The following is a 20,465-nucleotide window of genomic DNA, read 5'->3' as shown; positions in this document are numbered from 1 at the left end:
CGTTGCAACTGGTAACATGCGATCGCAGCCTTGGGCAGGTGGTTGTTAGCCTGCACAGAAATGTCTTCCAGCAGGGCAATGGCTTGCCTCATCAACTGGAAGCCAGTATCCAACCTCGCTCGTTGATCACATGTCCCTTAGGGGAGCTCCTGGCCACCTTTTCCATACTCAGGCAATACCACACACCCCTCCACTGCCCCATGTCTCTTCCAATGACCATAGCCCTTCAGGGTACTCAGCCCTTCCATGCACGAGAGAGGTCCAGCATTGGCCCTTACCCACCCACCCTTTTCCCCTCCACGGTATAACATTTCCCCTGGACGGCTCGGCTGGCCGTCCCGGGAGGGAAGGGACATGAGGAGACTCAAGCTACAATGCAGCATAAACTTTAATGAGTCTGAAGAGTGAAACAAAGCTGTGCGTGCTGGAAGGGACGCGGTCCAGGCTGCTACGAGGGCAGCTGACAGTCAGGCACCCCTTCACAGCAGTGGGACGCACGTCTTCCTCCCACACACATGGGGAGAGGGTGATGAGCAGGGCCCCTCTCAACTTGCTTCAGGATGAGCCCGTGGCACAGGACAGCAGGAGACAACAGGGACTCGTGATGCGGAGAAGAAAGCAGGCGAAGGAGAAGACAACAGTTGGCCATCTTTCCAGACAGCACAGGCTGGCACCTTGCTTCCCTCCCTCCTTTGCGGGAGGGCACGAGGGTGCTCAACCCATCTGGAAACCCTGGCCAGCAGCTCCATCCTCAGTCCGGCACCCGGCTTTGGGCTTCCTGGTCGATGCACTCACTGGACGTCCAGCCCGGCTTTAGCAGGGCAGGCACCTTCTGCCACAGTAGCGGCCACCAAGGCCAGAGAGGCTGAAGCCCCCGGAGTTGATGGGCACTCCCTCAGCACTCAGGATGCTGCCAACAGCAGCGGAGGTGGTGGATCCCACAGCGGTGTTCTGGGGGAAGGAGCTGAGGATGGGTCCGGGCAGGGTCACCACCACGGGAGATGGCTCAATAACCACCCGGGAGTCCTGGCACTGCCTGACACAGGGCTCGTTGCAGCTGTTGGCAAGCGGGGTCGGGCCACAGGGACGGCACAGATCGTAGCAGGACATGGCTGCGGGATGGAGCTGCACCTGGGAGAGAGGGCAGGGAAAGCAGAGGCAGCATGTGAGGCGCAGCCCGACAGCCTGCTCGGCAAGAGCAAAGGCACAGTCTGGGGAGCAGGGAGGAAGGGAGATTAAAGAGCCCTGGTCCCCAAGGGTCCCCTCCCTGCAAAGAAAGCCCAAGGCCTTCTCCCACCTCCCCCCACTGGAGAACAGGAAGAACAGGGACACCAGGAGCAGATCGAGTAGCAAGGCTCTCGGCAAAAGCTGTGCTGAGGCAAAGACTCAGCTGAGGCCGGAAGACAAAGAGGAAAAGGAGAAAGACAAGAAAGAGGCAAAGGCGGTTGCAGCTCACCTTCTTCACCAAGGAGGAGAAGGCAAGAGAAGTGGGTGAGGAAGCCTGCTGTTGGACTGGCTTTTATACTGGTCATGACTGCTCCGGGCCCAGAGGCACTCTTTGCGCATGTAATGTGTTTGCCAACAAGCTCATCTTGCGTGCAAAGCATCACAATTACAGAAATGGGGACACTGCTTATGTTCCCTGCAACGCTGCCTTTTCATTTCCCTCTTCGTGGCATGCCCATTCAGCCACACAGGCTCCTTTCAAGTGACCGTATTAGAGGCCAAAACATTTCCAGGGGAAATGACACGTCAGCACAGGCCGATGGTGCAGCCTGTGATGACGACTGACCCTCCTTGCCGAGTGATGCCATCCCCTTGCCCTCCAGGGCCTCACTTTCAGCGTTCTCATAATGAAGGGGACATGTTTTCTGGCAGTCCTAAAATACAAGGCCAGACTTAAAAAGAATTTTCTGTGACAGGAGTCAACATATCCATTGCGTTACCTCATACCTAACTCCATCAAAGTTAGGTATAAACTTCCCAGTCACCTTGGATACCCTGTAAGGTTTTAGACTCAGCAATTTAGCATCAAGAGAAATTCATACGCTCTTTGCTCGTCCTTACCTTCTCTGGAGAGCCTCCAATCAACAGGAGAAGGATGTTTGAGAAGCAGAGACACTCCCCTCCAACACACGCTAAGTCTGCTCCCTGCCCCCCCCACCACCAAAGGTCAGTGTTGGGGCTTCCCAACGGTTCCTTCTTCATCCCCAAGACTGCCAAACACTTCTTCTTTGAGCCCACACGCTAACTCAATAACATACACTGCAACAAGCTTGGAAAGCTTTCCATGAGACATCAAAACTCATCACAAGTACTCATAGTCTGGGAATGTCAGCAGGAACACACTGGAAGCAAGTAGACATCAGGATATCTGTTTCCTCTTCCCAAGCTTCTCAGCACTCTCAGACATGAGTTTCCCACTGGCCCATGCTAGTCCCACAGTCCGCACCTATGGTGAGGGTCTGCCCAAAGGCTCCAGTGCCCTGCTGCACCCTGCCCTCTCTGATCACGTGCCGCAGACGCTCTCTACCCGCCCTGGTACCATGTTTTCACCCCACCGTGCTTCTGCTGTCAGCTCAGCATGGCTTATGGGTGTTGATGGAGAGTGCATTTCCTGAGGGCCCTCCTGCACAGCAGGGCACTGGGACTTTGCTAGCAGCAGCTGTCTTTCAGGGAAGACAGGGCTTTAGCTATGGGGAAAGGCACCGTGGGGGTTCCCACAGCATATGGGGCAGCACAAGAGATGACCCTCGCTCTACGTGAAGCAGGACTGGGAGGCTGGGAGGCACGGGGCAAAATGTCACCTGTGGAAGACTAGAGGATGTGGGAGGAAAGGACAGGCACCTTGTCCTCTGCTACATCACCAACTACATGACAACTTTACACACAAGCAAGGTTACTTCCCTCCCTGATGTCGGTGGTCTTGCGGTTCAGGGCAGAAAGGCAGGAAGACACAATGGCTGCATCCTGCAGGTTTCTTTCTTTCCTTCCTCCAGTGTGCAAGGGAGGGAGAAGGACTTGCTAAATGCCCTCACTTCAGTGTCGTGGGCCACACGTCATGTAAACTCCCAAGCAGTGACTGTGCCGCTCTGGCCACATTGCTGAATACTTCAGAAAGGGAGCTGGGGACACAGAGAGATGGTCTGGGGGCAGAAGTGAAGAGATACAACTCCTTGCGCATCTGTCAACACACCAGACACGTCTTGGAGCCATGGAGAGCATGACAGGGGTTTGCTGAGAGAGACAACAAGCCTGGCGTTTGGGACAGAGGGATGTGGGTGACTTTGGGAAGGCTTTGTCACATGTGAAGGACAGTCCCCTCCAGGTGACCATTTCCGTGGGACACCCACTCTCAGTCCCTCAAAAGGATACAAGTGCACCACATCGTTTCAGCCACCCCTTTACCCTGTATGGGATCTCACTTGCTTATGCAGCATAGGATTGTACCCTGGGCTGCTTTAGACAAAGTATTTCCACCAGGTTGAGGGAGTTGATCCTTCCCCTTCACTCAGCCCTCATGAGGCCACAGCGGGAGTACCGTGTCCAGTTCTGGGCTCCTCAGTGCGAGAGAGACATGGACATAGCGGAGAGAGACAAATGAAAGGCCACGCAGATGATTAAGGGACTGGAGCGTCGCACGTATGAGGAAAGACTGAGAGCTGGGATGAGCAGGCTGGGGGCGGGCTGGGGCTCACTGATGTATTCAAATACCAGAAGGGAAGGTGCAAGGAGGAAGGAGTTAGGGTCTTTTCAGTGCTGCCCCTTGAAAGGACCAGAGGCAATGGGCACAAAAGGGAACACAGAAAGCTCCATCTGAATGTCAGGAAACACTCTTTCACTGTGAGGGTCACCAAACACCGGAACAGGTTGCCCAGGGAGATTATGGAGTCTCCATCCCTGGAGATATCCAAAAGCCATCTGGAGCTAGAGCAACTGGCTCTAGGTTGACCTCCTCGAGCAGGGGACTGGACGAGATGACCTCCAGAAGTCCCTGCCAACCCCAATCATGCTGTGATTCTGTGATTTCCCATTGAACAGCTTGGCTGGCCGTCCCGGGAGGGAAGGGGCATGAGGAGACTCAAGCTACAATGCAGCATAAACTTTAATGAGTCTGAAGAGTGAAACAAAGCTGCGTGTGCTGGAAGGGACGCGGTCCAGGCTGCTACGAGGGCAGCTGACAGTCAGGCACCCCTTCACAGCAGTGGGACGCACGTCTTCCTCCCACACACATGGGGAGAGGGTGATGAGCAGGGCCCCTCTCAACTTGCTTCAGGATGAGCCCGTGGCACAGGACAGCAGGAGACAACAGGGACTCGTGATGCGGAGAAGAAAGCAGGCGAAGGAGAAGACAACAGTTGGCCGTCTTTCCAGACAGCACAGGCTGGCACCTTGCTTCCCTCCCTCCTTTGCGGGAGGGCACGAGGGTGCTCAACCCATCTGGAAACCCTGGCCAGCAGCTCCATCCTCAGTCCGGCACCCGGCTTTGGGCTTCCTGGTCGATGCACTCACTGGACGTCCAGCCCGGCTTTAGCAGGGCAGGCACCTTCTGCCACAGTAGCGGCCACCAAGGCCAGAGAGGCTGAAGCCCCCGGAGTTGATGGGCACTCCCTCAGCACTCAGGATGCTGCCAACAGCAGCGGAGGTGGTGGATCCCACAGCGGTGTTCTGGGGGAAGGAGCTGAGGATGGGTCCGGGCAGGGTCACCACCACGGGAGAGGGCTCAATAACCACCCGGGAGTCCTGGCACTGCCTGACACAGGGCTCGTTGCAGCTGTTGGCAAGCGGGGTCGGGCCACAGGGACGGCACAGATCGTAGCAGGACATGGCTGCGGGATGGAGCTGCACCTGGGAGAGAGGGCAGGGAAAGCAGAGGCAGCATGTGAGGCGCAGCCCGACAGCCTGCTCGGCAAGAGCAAAGGCACAGTCTGGGGAGCAGGGAGGAAGGGAGATTAAAGAGCCCTGGTCCCCAAGGGTCCCCTCCCTGCAAAGAAAGCCCAAGGCCTTCTCCCACCTCCCCCCACTGGAGAACAGGAAGAACAGGGACACCAGGAGCAGATCGAGTAGCAAGGCTCTCGGCAAAAGCTGTGCTGAGGCAAAGACTCAGCTGAGGCCGGAAGACAAAGAGGAAAAGGAGAAAGACAAGAAAGAGGCAAAGGCGGTTGCAGCTCACCTTCTTCACCAAGGAGGAGAAGGCAAGAGAAGTGGGTGAGGAAGCCTGCTGTTGGACTGGCTTTTATACTGGTCATGACTGCTCCGGGCCCAGAGGCACTCTTTGCGCATGTAATGTGTTTGCCAACAAGCTCATCTTGCGTGCAAAGCATCACAATTACAGAAATGGGGACACTGCTTATGTTCCCTGCAACGCTGCCTTTTCATTTCCCTCTTCGTGGCATGCCCATTCAGCCACACAGGCTCCTTTCAAGTGACCGTATTAGAGGCCAAAACGTTTCCAGGGGAAATGACACGTCAGCACAGGCCGATGGTGCAGCCTGTGATGACGACTGACCCTCCTTGCCGAGTGATGCCATCCCCTTGCCCTCCAGGGCCTCACTTTCAGCGTTCTCATAATGAAGGGGACATGTTTTCTGGCAGTCCTAAAATACAAGGCCAGACTTAAAAAGAATTTTCTGTGACAGGAGTCAACATATCCATTGCGTTACCTCATACCTAACTCCATCAAAGTTAGGTATAAACTTCCCAGTCACCTTGGATACCCTGTAAGGTTTTAGACTCAGCAATTTAGCATCAAGAGAAATTCATACGCTCTTTGCTCGTCCTTACCTTCTCTGGAGAGCCTCCAATCAACAGGAGAAGGATGTTTGAGAAGCAGAGACACTCCCCTCCAACACACGCTAAGTCTGCTCCCTGCCCCCCCCACCACCAAAGGTCAGTGTTGGGGCTTCCCAACGGTTCCTTCTTCATCCCCAAGACTGCCAAACACTTCTTCTTTGAGCCCACACGCTAACTCAATAACATACACTGCAACAAGCTTGGAAAGCTTTCCATGAGACATCAAAACTCATCACAAGTACTCATAGTCTGGGAATGTCAGCAGGAACACACTGGAAGCAAGTAGACATCAGGATATCTGTTTCCTCTTCCCAAGCTTCTCAGCACTCTCAGACATGAGTTTCCCACTGGCCCATGCTAGTCCCACAGTCCGCACCTATGGTGAGGGTCTGCCCAAAGGCTCCAGTGCCCTGCTGCACCCTGCCCTCTCTGATCACGTGCCGCAGACGCTCTCTACCCGCCCTGGTACCATGTTTTCACCCCACCGTGCTTCTGCTGTCAGCTCAGCATGGCTTATGGGTGTTGATGGAGAGTGCATTTCCTGAGGGCCCTCCTGCACAGCAGGGCACTGGGACTTTGCTAGCAGCAGCTGTCTTTCAGGGAAGACAGGGCTTTAGCTATGGGGAAAGGCACCGTGGGGGTTCCCACAGCATATGGGGCAGCACAAGAGATGACCCTCGCTCTACGTGAAGCAGGACTGGGAGGCTGGGAGGCACGGGGCAAAACGTCACCTGTGGAAGACTAGAGGATGTGGGAGGAAAGGACAGGCACCTTGTCCTCTGCTACATCACCAACTACATGACAACTTTACACACAAGCAAGGTTACTTCCCTCCCTGATGTCGGTGGTCTTGCGGTTCAGGGCAGAAAGGCAGGAAGACACAATGGCTGCATCCTGCAGGTTTCTTTCTTTCCTTCCTCCAGTGTGCAAGGGAGGGAGAAGGACTTGCTAAATGCCCTCACTTCAGTGTCGTGGGCCACACGTCATGTAAACTCCCAAGCAGTGACTGTGCCGCTCTGGCCACATTGCTGAATACTTCAGAAAGGGAGCTGGGGACACAGAGAGATGGTCTGGGGGCAGAAGTGAAGAGATACAACTCCTTGCGCATCTGTCAACACACCAGACACGTCTTGGAGCCATGGAGAGCATGACAGGGGTTTGCTGAGAGAGACAACAAGCCTGGCGTTTGGGACAGAGGGATGTGGGTGACTTTGGGAAGGCTTTGTCACATGTGAAGGACAGTCCCCTCCAGGTGACCATTTCCGTGGGACACCCACTCTCAGTCCCTCAAAAGGATACAAGTGCACCACATCGTTTCAGCCACCCCTTTACCCTGTATGGGATCTCACTTGCTTATGCAGCATAGGATTGTACCCTGGGCTGCTTTAGACAAAGTATTTCCACCAGGTTGAGGGAGTTGATCCTTCCCCTTCACTCAGCCCTCATGAGGCCACAGCGGGAGTACCGTGTCCAGTTCTGGGCTCCTCAGTGCGAGAGAGACATGGACATAGCGGAGAGAGACAAATGAAAGGCCACGCAGATGATTAAGGGACTGGAGCGTCGCACGTATGAGGAAAGACTGAGAGCTGGGATGAGCAGGCTGGGGGCGGGCTGGGGCTCACTGATGTATTCAAATACCAGAAGGGAAGGTGCAAGGAGGAAGGAGTTAGGGTCTTTTCAGTGCTGCCCCTTGAAAGGACCAGAGGCAATGGGCACAAAAGGGAACACAGAAAGCTCCATCTGAATGTCAGGAAACACTCTTTCACTGTGAGGGTCACCAAACACCGGAACAGGTTGCCCAGGGAGATTATGGAGTCTCCATCCCTGGAGATATCCAAAAGCCATCTGGAGCTAGAGCAACTGGCTCTAGGTTGACCTCCTCGAGCAGGGGACTGGACGAGATGACCTCCAGAAGTCCCTGCCAACCCCAATCATGCTGTGATTCTGTGATTTCCCATTGAACAGCTTGGCTGGCCGTCCCGGGAGGGAAGGGGCATGAGGAGACTCAAGCTACAATGCAGCATAAACTTTAATGAGTCTGAAGAGTGAAACAAAGCTGCGCGTGCTGGAAGGGACGCGGTCCAGGCTGCTACGAGGGCAGCTGACAGTCAGGCACCCCTTCACAGCAGTGGGACGCACGTCTTCCTCCCACACACATGGGGAGAGGGTGATGAGCAGGGCCCCTCTCAACTTGCTTCAGGATGAGCCCGTGGCACAGGACAGCAGGAGACAACAGGGACTCGTGATGCGGAGAAGAAAGCAGGCGAAGGAGAAGACAACAGTTGGCCGTCTTTCCAGACAGCACAGGCTGGCACCTTGCTTCCCTCCCTCCTTTGCGGGAGGGCACGAGGGTGCTCAACCCATCTGGAAACCCTGGCCAGCAGCTCCATCCTCAGTCCGGCACCCGGCTATGGGCTTCCTGGTCGATGCACTCACTGGACGTCCAGCCCGGCTTTAGCAGGGCAGGCACCTTCTGCCACAGTAGCGGCCACCAAGGCCAGAGAGGCTGAAGCCCCCGGAGTTGATGGGCACTCCCTCAGCACTCAGGATGCTGCCAACAGCAGCGGAGGTGGTGGATCCCACAGCGGTGTTCTGGGGGAAGGAGCTGAGGATGGGTCCGGGCAGGGTCACCACCACGGGAGATGGCTCAATAACCACCCGGGAGTCCTGGCACTGCCTGACACAGGGCTCGTTGCAGCTGTTGGCAAGCGGGGTCGGGCCACAGGGACGGCACAGATCGTAGCAGGACATGGCTGCGGGATGGAGCTGCACCTGGGAGAGAGGGCAGGGAAAGCAGAGGCAGCATGTGAGGCGCAGCCCGACAGCCTGCTCGGCAAGAGCAAAGGCACAGTCTGGGGAGCAGGGAGGAAGGGAGATTAAAGAGCCCTGGTCCCCAAGGGTCCCCTCCCTGCAAAGAAAGCCCAAGGCCTTCTCCCACCTCCCCCCACTGGAGAACAGGAAGAACAGGGACACCAGGAGCAGATCGAGTAGCAAGGCTCTCGGCAAAAGCTGTGCTGAGGCAAAGACTCAGCTGAGGCCGGAAGACAAAGAGGAAAAGGAGAAAGACAAGAAAGAGGCAAAGGCGGTTGCAGCTCACCTTCTTCACCAAGGAGGAGAAGGCAAGAGAAGTGGGTGAGGAAGCCTGCTGTTGGACTGGCTTTTATACTGGTCATGACTGCTCCGGGCCCAGAGGCACTCTTTGCGCATGTAATGTGTTTGCCAACAAGCTCATCTTGCGTGCAAAGCATCACAATTACAGAAATGGGGACACTGCTTATGTTCCCTGCAACGCTGCCTTTTCATTTCCCTCTTCGTGGCATGCCCATTCAGCCACACAGGCTCCTTTCAAGTGACCGTATTAGAGGCCAAAACGTTTCCAGGGGAAATGACACGTCAGCACAGGCCGATGGTGCAGCCTGTGATGACGACTGACCCTCCTTGCCGAGTGATGCCATCCCCTTGCCCTCCAGGGCCTCACTTTCAGCGTTCTCATAATGAAGGGGACATGTTTTCTGGCAGTCCTAAAATACAAGGCCAGACTTAAAAAGAATTTTCTGTGACAGGAGTCAACATATCCATTGCGTAACCTCATACCTAACTCCATCAAAGTTAGGTATAAACTTCCCAGTCACCTTGGATACCCTGTAAGGTTTTAGACTCAGCAATTTAGCATCAAGAGAAATTCATACGCTCTTTGCTCGTCCTTACCTTCTCTGGAGAGCCTCCAATCAACAGGAGAAGGATGTTTGAGAAGCAGAGACACTCCCCTCCAACACACGCTAAGTCTGCTCCCTGCCCCCCCCACCACCAAAGGTCAGTGTTGGGGCTTCCCAACGGTTCCTTCTTCATCCCCAAGACTGCCAAACACTTCTTCTTTGAGCCCACACGCTAACTCAATAACATACACTGCAACAAGCTTGGAAAGCTTTCCATGAGACATCAAAACTCATCACAAGTACTCATAGTCTGGGAATGTCAGCAGGAACACACTGGAAGCAAGTAGACATCAGGATATCTGTTTCCTCTTCCCAAGCTTCTCAGCACTCTCAGACATGAGTTTCCCACTGGCCCATGCTAGTCCCACAGTCCGCACCTATGGTGAGGGTCTGCCCAAAGGCTCCAGTGCCCTGCTGCACCCTGCCCTCTCTGATCACGTGCCGCAGACGCTCTCTACCCGCCCTGGTACCATGTTTTCACCCCACCGTGCTTCTGCTGTCAGCTCAGCATGGCTTATGGGTGTTGATGGAGAGTGCATTTCCTGAGGGCCCTCCTGCACAGCAGGGCACTGGGACTTTGCTAGCAGCAGCTGTCTTTCAGGGAAGACAGGGCTTTAGCTATGGGGAAAGGCACCGTGGGGGTTCCCACAGCATATGGGGCAGCACAAGAGATGACCCTCGCTCTACGTGAAGCAGGACTGGGAGGCTGGGAGGCACGGGGCAAAACGTCACCTGTGGAAGACTAGAGGATGTGGGAGGAAAGGACAGGCACCTTGTCCTCTGCTACATCACCAACTACATGACAACTTTACACACAAGCAAGGTTACTTCCCTCCCTGATGTCGGTGGTCTTGCGGTTCAGGGCAGAAAGGCAGGAAGACACAATGGCTGCATCCTGCAGGTTTCTTTCTTTCCTTCCTCCAGTGTGCAAGGGAGGGAGAAGGACTTGCTAAATGCCCTCACTTCAGTGTCGTGGGCCACACGTCATGTAAACTCCCAAGCAGTGACTGTGCCGCTCTGGCCACATTGCTGAATACTTCAGAAAGGGAGCTGGGGACACAGAGAGATGGTCTGGGGGCAGAAGTGAAGAGATACAACTCCTTGCGCATCTGTCAACACACCAGACACGTCTTGGAGCCATGGAGAGCATGACAGGGGTTTGCTGAGAGAGACAACAAGCCTGGCGTTTGGGACAGAGGGATGTGGGTGACTTTGGGAAGGCTTTGTCACATGTGAAGGACAGTCCCCTCCAGGTGACCATTTCCGTGGGACACCCACTCTCAGTCCCTCAAAAGGATACAAGTGCACCACATCGTTTCAGCCACCCCTTTACCCTGTATGGGATCTCACTTGCTTATGCAGCATAGGATTGTACCCTGGGCTGCTTTAGACAAAGTATTTCCACCAGGTTGAGGGAGTTGATCCTTCCCCTTCACTCAGCCCTCATGAGGCCACAGCGGGAGTACCGTGTCCAGTTCTGGGCTCCTCAGTGCGAGAGAGACATGGACATAGCGGAGAGAGACAAATGAAAGGCCACGCAGATGATTAAGGGACTGGAGCGTCGCACGTATGAGGAAAGACTGAGAGCTGGGATGAGCAGGCTGGGGGCGGGCTGGGGCTCACTGATGTATTCAAATACCAGAAGGGAAGGTGCAAGGAGGAAGGAGTTAGGGTCTTTTCAGTGCTGCCCCTTGAAAGGACCAGAGGCAATGGGCACAAAAGGGAACACAGAAAGCTCCATCTGAATGTCAGGAAACACTCTTTCACTGTGAGGGTCACCAAACACCGGAACAGGTTGCCCAGGGAGATTATGGAGTCTCCATCCCTGGAGATATCCAAAAGCCATCTGGAGCTAGAGCAACTGGCTCTAGGTTGACCTCCTCGAGCAGGGGACTGGACGAGATGACCTCCAGAAGTCCCTGCCAACCCCAATCATGCTGTGATTCTGTGATTTCCCATTGAACAGCTTGGCTGGCCGTCCCGGGAGGGAAGGGGCATGAGGAGACTCAAGCTACAATGCAGCATAAACTTTAATGAGTCTGAAGAGTGAAACAAAGCTGCGCGTGCTGGAAGGGACGCGGTCCAGGCTGCTACGAGGGCAGCTGACAGTCAGGCACCCCTTCACAGCAGTGGGACGCACGTCTTCCTCCCACACACATGGGGAGAGGGTGATGAGCAGGGCCCCTCTCAACTTGCTTCAGGATGAGCCCGTGGCACAGGACAGCAGGAGACAACAGGGACTCGTGATGCGGAGAAGAAAGCAGGCGAAGGAGAAGACAACAGTTGGCCGTCTTTCCAGACAGCACAGGCTGGCACCTTGCTTCCCTCCCTCCTTTGCGGGAGGGCACGAGGGTGCTCAACCCATCTGGAAACCCTGGCCAGCAGCTCCATCCTCAGTCCGGCACCCGGCTTTGGGCTTCCTGGTCGATGCACTCACTGGACGTCCAGCCCGGCTTTAGCAGGGCAGGCACCTTCTGCCACAGTAGCGGCCACCAAGGCCAGAGAGGCTGAAGCCCCCGGAGTTGATGGGCACTCCCTCAGCACTCAGGATGCTGCCAACAGCAGCGGAGGTGGTGGATCCCACAGCGGTGTTCTGGGGGAAGGAGCTGAGGATGGGTCCGGGCAGGGTCACCACCACGGGAGATGGCTCAATAACCACCCGGGAGTCCTGGCACTGCCTGACACAGGGCTCGTTGCAGCTGTTGGCAAGCGGGGTCGGGCCACAGGGACGGCACAGATCGTAGCAGGACATGGCTGCGGGATGGAGCTGCACCTGGGAGAGAGGGCAGGGAAAGCAGAGGCAGCATGTGAGGCGCAGCCCGACAGCCTGCTCGGCAAGAGCAAAGGCACAGTCTGGGGAGCAGGGAGGAAGGGAGATTAAAGAGCCCTGGTCCCCAAGGGTCCCCTCCCTGCAAAGAAAGCCCAAGGCCTTCTCCCACCTCCCCCCACTGGAGAACAGGAAGAACAGGGACACCAGGAGCAGATCGAGTAGCAAGGCTCTCGGCAAAAGCTGTGCTGAGGCAAAGACTCAGCTGAGGCCGGAAGACAAAGAGGAAAAGGAGAAAGACAAGAAAGAGGCAAAGGCGGTTGCAGCTCACCTTCTTCACCAAGGAGGAGAAGGCAAGAGAAGTGGGTGAGGAAGCCTGCTGTTGGACTGGCTTTTATACTGGTCATGACTGCTCCGGGCCCAGAGGCACTCTTTGCGCATGTAATGTGTTTGCCAACAAGCTCATCTTGCGTGCAAAGCATCACAATTACAGAAATGGGGACACTGCTTATGTTCCCTGCAACGCTGCCTTTTCATTTCCCTCTTCGTGGCATGCCCATTCAGCCACACAGGCTCCTTTCAAGTGACCGTATTAGAGGCCAAAACATTTCCAGGGGAAATGACACGTCAGCACAGGCCGATGGTGCAGCCTGTGATGACGACTGACCCTCCTTGCCGAGTGATGCCATCCCCTTGCCCTCCAGGGCCTCACTTTCAGCGTTCTCATAATGAAGGGGACATGTTTTCTGGCAGTCCTAAAATACAAGGCCAGACTTAAAAAGAATTTTCTGTGACAGGAGTCAACATATCCATTGCGTTACCTCATACCTAACTCCATCAAAGTTAGGTATAAACTTCCCAGTCACCTTGGATACCCTGTAAGGTTTTAGACTCAGCAATTTAGCATCAAGAGAAATTCATACGCTCTTTGCTCGTCCTTACCTTCTCTGGAGAGCCTCCAATCAACAGGAGAAGGATGTTTGAGAAGCAGAGACACTCCCCTCCAACACACGCTAAGTCTGCTCCCTGCCCCCCCCACCACCAAAGGTCAGTGTTGGGGCTTCCCAACGGTTCCTTCTTCATCCCCAAGACTGCCAAACACTTCTTCTTTGAGCCCACACGCTAACTCAATAACATACACTGCAACAAGCTTGGAAAGCTTTCCATGAGACATCAAAACTCATCACAAGTACTCATAGTCTGGGAATGTCAGCAGGAACACACTGGAAGCAAGTAGACATCAGGATATCTGTTTCCTCTTCCCAAGCTTCTCAGCACTCTCAGACATGAGTTTCCCACTGGCCCATGCTAGTCCCACAGTCCGCACCTATGGTGAGGGTCTGCCCAAAGGCTCCAGTGCCCTGCTGCACCCTGCCCTCTCTGATCACGTGCCGCAGACGCTCTCTACCCGCCCTGGTACCATGTTTTCACCCCACCGTGCTTCTGCTGTCAGCTCAGCATGGCTTATGGGTGTTGATGGAGAGTGCATTTCCTGAGGGCCCTCCTGCACAGCAGGGCACTGGGACTTTGCTAGCAGCAGCTGTCTTTCAGGGAAGACAGGGCTTTAGCTATGGGGAAAGGCACCGTGGGGGTTCCCACAGCATATGGGGCAGCACAAGAGATGACCCTCGCTCTACATGAAGCAGGACTGGGAGGCTGGGAGGCACGGGGCAAAACGTCACCTGTGGAAGACTAGAGGATGTGGGAGGAAAGGACAGGCACCTTGTCCTCTGCTACATCACCAACTACATGACAACTTTACACACAAGCAAGGTTACTTCCCTCCCTGATGTCGGTGGTCTTGCGGTTCAGGGCAGAAAGGCAGGAAGACACAATGGCTGCATCCTGCAGGTTTCTTTCTTTCCTTCCTCCAGTGTGCAAGGGAGGGAGAAGGACTTGCTAAATGCCCTCACTTCAGTGTCGTGGGCCACACGTCATGTAAACTCCCAAGCAGTGACTGTGCCGCTCTGGCCACATTGCTGAATACTTCAGAAAGGGAGCTGGGGACACAGAGAGATGGTCTGGGGGCAGAAGTGAAGAGATACAACTCCTTGCGCATCTGTCAACACACCAGACACGTCTTGGAGCCATGGAGAGCATGACAGGGGTTTGCTGAGAGAGACAACAAGCCTGGCGTTTGGGACAGAGGGATGTGGGTGACTTTGGGAAGGCTTTGTCACATGTGAAGGACAGTCCCCTCCAGGTGACCATTTCCGTGGGACACCCACTCTCAGTCCCTCAAAAGGATACAAGTGCACCACATCGTTTCAGCCACCCCTTTACCCTGTATGGGATCTCACTTGCTTATGCAGCATAGGATTGTACCCTGGGCTGCTTTAGACAAAGTATTTCCACCAGGTTGAGGGAGTTGATCCTTCCCCTTCACTCAGCCCTCATGAGGCCACAGCGGGAGTACCGTGTCCAGTTCTGGGCTCCTCAGTGCGAGAGAGACATGGACATAGCGGAGAGAGACAAATGAAAGGCCACGCAGATGATTAAGGGACTGGAGCGTCGCACGTATGAGGAAAGACTGAGAGCTGGGATGAGCAGGCTGGGGGCGGGCTGGGGCTCACTGATGTATTCAAATACCAGAAGGGAAGGTGCAAGGAGGAAGGAGTTAGGGTCTTTTCAGTGCTGCCCCTTGAAAGGACCAGAGGCAATGGGCACAAAAGGGAACACAGAAAGCTCCATCTGAATGTCAGGAAACACTCTTTCACTGTGAGGGTCACCAAACACCGGAACAGGTTGCCCAGGGAGATTATGGAGTCTCCATCCCTGGAGATATCCAAAAGCCATCTGGAGCTAGAGCAACTGGCTCTAGGTTGACCTCCTCGAGCAGGGGACTGGACGAGATGACCTCCAGAAGTCCCTGCCAACCCCAATCATGCTGTGATTCTGTGATTTCCCATTGAACAGCTTGGCTGGCCGTCCCGGGAGGGAAGGGGCATGAGGAGACTCAAGCTACAATGCAGCATAAACTTTAATGAGTCTGAAGAGTGAAACAAAGCTGCGCGTGCTGGAAGGGACGCGGTCCAGGCTGCTACGAGGGCAGCTGACAGTCAGGCACCCCTTCACAGCAGTGGGACGCACGTCTTCCTCCCACACACATGGGGAGAGGGTGATGAGCAGGGCCCCTCTCAACTTGCTTCAGGATGAGCCCGTGGCACAGGACAGCAGGAGACAACAGGGACTCGTGATGCGGAGAAGAAAGCAGGCGAAGGAGAAGACAACAGTTGGCCGTCTTTCCAGACAGCACAGGCTGGCACCTTGCTTCCCTCCCTCCTTTGCGGGAGGGCACGAGGGTGCTCAACCCATCTGGAAACCCTGGCCAGCAGCTCCATCCTCAGTCCGGCACCCGGCTTTGGGCTTCCTGGTCGATGCACTCACTGGACGTCCAGCCCGGCTTTAGCAGGGCAGGCACCTTCTGCCACAGTAGCGGCCACCAAGGCCAGAGAGGCTGAAGCCCCCGGAGTTGATGGGCACTCCCTCAGCACTCAGGATGCTGCCAACAGCAGCGGAGGTGGTGGATCCCACAGCGGTGTTCTGGGGGAAGGAGCTGAGGATGGGTCCGGGCAGGGTCACCACCACGGGAGATGGCTCAATAACCACCCGGGAGTCCTGGCACTGCCTGACACAGGGCTCGTTGCAGCTGTTGGCAAGCGGGGTCGGGCCACAGGGACGGCACAGATCGTAGCAGGACATGGCTGCGGGATGGAGCTGCACCTGGGAGAGAGGGCAGGGAAAGCAGAGGCAGCATGTGAGGCGCAGCCCGACAGCCTGCTCGGCAAGAGCAAAGGCACAGTCTGGGGAGCAGGGAGGAAGGGAGATTAAAGAGCCCTGGTCCCCAAGGGTCCCCTCCCTGCAAAGAAAGCCCAAGGCCTTCTCCCACCTCCCCCCACTGGAGAACAGGAAGAACAGGGACACCAGGAGCAGATCGAGTAGCAAGGCTCTCGGCAAAAGCTGTGCTGAGGCAAAGACTCAGCTGAGGCCGGAAGACAAAGAGGAAAAGGAGAAAGACAAGAAAGAGGCAAAGGCGGTTGCAGCTCACCTTCTTCACCAAGGAGGAGAAGGCAAGAGAAGTGGGTGAGGAAGCCTGCTGTTGGACTGGCTTTTATACTGGTCATGACTGCTCCGGGCCCAGAGGCACTCTTTGCGCATGTAATGTGTTTGCCAACAAGCTCATCTTGCGTGCAAAGCATCACAATTACAGAAATGGGGACACTGCTTATGTTCCCTGCAACGCTGCCTTTTCATTTCCCTCTTCGTGGCATGCCCATTCAGCCACACAGGCTCCTTTCAAGTGACCGTATTAGAGGCCAAAACATTTCCAGGGGAAATGACACGTCAGCACAGGCCGATGGTGCAGCCTGTGATGACGACTGACCCTCCTTGCCGAGTGATGCCATCCCCTTGCCCTCCAGGGCCTCACTTTCAGCGTTCTCATAATGAAGGGGACATGTTTTCTGGCAGTCCTAAAATACAAGGCCAGACTTAAAAAGAATTTTCTGTGACAGGAGTCAACATATCCATTGCGTTACCTCATACCTAACTCCATCAAAGTTAGGTATAAACTTCCCAGTCACCTTGGATACCCTGTAAGGTTTTAGACTCAGCAATTTAGCATCAAGAGAAATTCATACGCTCTTTGCTCGTCCTTACCTTCTCTGGAGAGCCTCCAATCAACAGGAGAAGGATGTTTGAGAAGCAGAGACACTCCCCTCCAACACACGCTAAGTCTGCTCCCTGCCCCCCCCACCACCAAAGGTCAGTGTTGGGGCTTCCCAACGGTTCCTTCTTCATCCCCAAGACTGCCAAACACTTCTTCTTTGAGCCCACACGCTAACTCAATAACATACACTGCAACAAGCTTGGAAAGCTTTCCATGAGACATCAAAACTCATCACAAGTACTCATAGTCTGGGAATGTCAGCAGGAACACACTGGAAGCAAGTAGACATCAGGATATCTGTTTCCTCTTCCCAAGCTTCTCAGCACTCTCAGACATGAGTTTCCCACTGGCCCATGCTAGTCCCACAGTCCGCACCTATGGTGAGGGTCTGCCCAAAGGCTCCAGTGCCCTGCTGCACCCTGCCCTCTCTGATCACGTGCCGCAGACGCTCTCTACCCGCCCTGGTACCATGTTTTCACCCCACCGTGCTTCTGCTGTCAGCTCAGCATGGCTTATGGGTGTTGATGGAGAGTGCATTTCCTGAGGGCCCTCCTGCACAGCAGGGCACTGGGACTTTGCTAGCAGCAGCTGTCTTTCAGGGAAGACAGGGCTTTAGCTATGGGGAAAGGCACCGTGGGGGTTCCCACAGCATATGGGGCAGCACAAGAGATGACCCTCGCTCTACGTGAAGCAGGACTGGGAGGCTGGGAGGCACGGGGCAAAACGTCACCTGTGGAAGACTAGAGGATGTGGGAGGAAAGGACAGGCACCTTGTCCTCTGCTACATCACCAACTACATGACAACTTTACACACAAGCAAGGTTACTTCCCTCCCTGATGTCGGTGGTCTTGCGGTTCAGGGCAGAAAGGCAGGAAGACACAATGGCTGCATCCTGCAGGTTTCTTTCTTTCCTTCCTCCAGTGTGCAAGGGAGGGAGAAGGACTTGCTAAATGCCCTCACTTCAGTGTCGTGGGCCACACGTCATGTAAACTCCCAAGCAGTGACTGTGCCGCTCTGGCCACATTGCTGAATACTTCAGAAAGGGAGCTGGGGACACAGAGAGATGGTCTGGGGGCAGAAGTGAAGAGATACAACTCCTTGCGCATCTGTCAACACACCAGACACGTCTTGGAGCCATGGAGAGCATGACAGGGGTTTGCTGAGAGAGACAACAAGCCTGGCGTTTGGGACAGAGGGATGTGGGTGACTTTGGGAAGGCTTTGTCACATGTGAAGGACAGTCCCCTCCAGGTGACCATTTCCGTGGGACACCCACTCTCAGTCCCTCAAAAGGATACAAGTGCACCACATCGTTTCAGCCACCCCTTTACCCTGTATGGGATCTCACTTGCTTATGCAGCATAGGATTGTACCCTGGGCTGCTTTAGACAAAGTATTTCCACCAGGTTGAGGGAGTTGATCCTTCCCCTTCACTCAGCCCTCATGAGGCCACAGCGGGAGTACCGTGTCCAGTTCTGGGCTCCTCAGTGCGAGAGAGACATGGACATAGCGGAGAGAGACAAATGAAAGGCCACGCAGATGATTAAGGGACTGGAGCGTCGCACGTATGAGGAAAGACTGAGAGCTGGGATGAGCAGGCTGGGGGCGGGCTGGGGCTCACTGATGTATTCAAATACCAGAAGGGAAGGTGCAAGGAGGAAGGAGTTAGGGTCTTTTCAGTGCTGCCCCTTGAAAGGACCAGAGGCAATGGGCACAAAAGGGAACACAGAAAGCTCCATCTGAATGTCAGGAAACACTCTTTCACTGTGAGGGTCACCAAACACCGGAACAGGTTGCCCAGGGAGATTATGGAGTCTCCATCCCTGGAGATATCCAAAAGCCATCTGGAGCTAGAGCAACTGGCTCTAGGTTGACCTCCTCGAGCAGGGGACTGGACGAGATGACCTCCAGAAGTCCCTGCCAACCCCAATCATGCTGTGATTCTGTGATTTCCCATTGAACAGCTTGGCTGGCCGTCCCGGGAGGGAAGGGGCATGAGGAGACTCAAGCTACAATGCAGCATAAACTTTAATGAGTCTGAAGAGTGAAACAAAGCTGCGCGTGCTGGAAGGGACGCGGTCCAGGCTGCTACGAGGGCAGCTGACAGTCAGGCACCCCTTCACAGCAGTGGGACGCACGTCTTCCTCCCACACACATGGGGAGAGGGTGATGAGCAGGGCCCCTCTCAACTTGCTTCAGGATGAGCCCGTGGCACAGGACAGCAGGAGACAACAGGGACTCGTGATGCGGAGAAGAAAGCAGGCGAAGGAGAAGACAACAGTTGGCCGTCTTTCCAGACAGCACAGGCTGGCACCTTGCTTCCCTCCCTCCTTTGCGGGAGGGCACGAGGGTGCTCAACCCATCTGGAAACCCTGGCCAGCAGCTCCATCCTCAGTCCGGCACCCGGCTTTGGGCTTCCTGGTCGATGCACTCACTGGACGTCCAGCCCGGCTTTAGCAGGGCAGGCACCTTCTGCCACAGTAGCGGCCACCAAGGCCAGAGAGGCTGAAGCCCCCGGAGTTGATGGGCACTCCCTCAGCACTCAGGATGCTGCCAACAGCAGCGGAGGTGGTGGATCCCACAGCGGTGTTCTGGGGGAAGGAGCTGAGGATGGGTCCGGGCAGGGTCACCACCACGGGAGATGGCTCAATAACCACCCGGGAGTCCTGGCACTGCCTGACACAGGGCTCGTTGCAGCTGTTGGCAAGCGGGGTCGGGCCACAGGGACGGCACAGATCGTAGCAGGACATGGCTGCGGGATGGAGCTGCACCTGGGAGAGAGGGCAGGGAAAGCAGAGGCAGCATGTGAGGCGCAGCCCGACAGCCTGCTCGGCAAGAGCAAAGGCACAGTCTGGGGAGCAGGGAGGAAGGGAGATTAAAGAGCCCTGGTCCCCAAGGGTCCCCTCCCTGCAAAGAAAGCCCAAGGCCTTCTCCCACCTCCCCCCACTGGAGAACAGGAAGAACAGGGACACCAGGAGCAGATCGAGTAGCAAGGCTCTCGGCAAAAGCTGTGCTGAGGCAAAGACTCAGCTGAGGCCGGAAGACAAAGAGGAAAAGGAGAAAGACAAGAAAGAGGCAAAGGCGGTTGCAGCTCACCTTCTTCACCAAGGAGGAGAAGGCAAGAGAAGTGGGTGAGGAAGCCTGCTGTTGGACTGGCTTTTATACTGGTCATGACTGCTCCGGGCCCAGAGGCACTCTTTGCGCATGTAATGTGTTTGCCAACAAGCTCATCTTGCGTGCAAAGCATCACAATTACAGAAATGGGGACACTGCTTATGTTCCCTGCAACGCTGCCTTTTCATTTCCCTCTTCGTGGCATGCCCATTCAGCCACACAGGCTCCTTTCAAGTGACCGTATTAGAGGCCAAAACGTTTCCAGGGGAAATGACACGTCAGCACAGGCCGATGGTGCAGCCTGTGATGACGACTGACCCTCCTTGCCGAGTGATGCCATCCCCTTGCCCTCCAGGGCCTCACTTTCAGCGTTCTCATAATGAAGGGGACATGTTTTCTGGCAGTC

The 20,465-nt window shown here is 55.3% G+C and overlaps 1 protein-coding gene and 5 pseudogenes across 1 annotated transcript; all 6 read right to left on the bottom strand.

Moving 5' to 3' along the window:
- Nucleotides 1-760: 760 nt before the first annotated feature.
- On the bottom strand, nucleotides 761-1,566 carry LOC142036336 (feather beta keratin-like; annotated as a pseudogene).
- A 2,612-nt stretch (nucleotides 1,567-4,178) lies between these two features.
- On the bottom strand, nucleotides 4,179-5,324 carry LOC142036334 (feather beta keratin-like). Its single transcript, XM_075039474.1, has 2 exons — nucleotides 5,178-5,324; nucleotides 4,179-4,851 (listed from the first exon to the last, which is right to left on the bottom strand). The coding sequence occupies exons 1-2, from the start codon at nucleotides 5,322-5,324 to the stop codon at nucleotides 4,531-4,533; spliced, it is 468 nt and encodes a 155-aa protein (XP_074895575.1). The 3' UTR covers nucleotides 4,179-4,530.
- A 2,060-nt stretch (nucleotides 5,325-7,384) lies between these two features.
- On the bottom strand, nucleotides 7,385-9,000 carry LOC142036333 (feather beta keratin-like; annotated as a pseudogene).
- Nucleotides 9,001-11,101: 2,101 nt separating this feature from the next.
- On the bottom strand, nucleotides 11,102-12,717 carry LOC142036332 (feather beta keratin-like; annotated as a pseudogene).
- Nucleotides 12,718-14,818: 2,101 nt separating this feature from the next.
- Nucleotides 14,819-16,434, bottom strand: LOC142036331 (feather beta keratin-like; annotated as a pseudogene).
- Nucleotides 16,435-18,535: 2,101 nt separating this feature from the next.
- On the bottom strand, nucleotides 18,536-20,151 carry LOC142036330 (feather beta keratin-like; annotated as a pseudogene).
- Nucleotides 20,152-20,465: the final 314 nt, after the last annotated feature.

The sequence above is a fragment of the Buteo buteo genome, chromosome 11 (genome assembly GCF_964188355.1).
Source record: "Buteo buteo chromosome 11, bButBut1.hap1.1, whole genome shotgun sequence".
NCBI classification, from domain to species: Eukaryota; Metazoa; Chordata; class Aves; order Accipitriformes; family Accipitridae; genus Buteo; species Buteo buteo.
The sequence above is the reverse complement of the archived record's forward strand: the minus strand, read 5'-3'. Positions and strand labels throughout refer to the sequence as shown.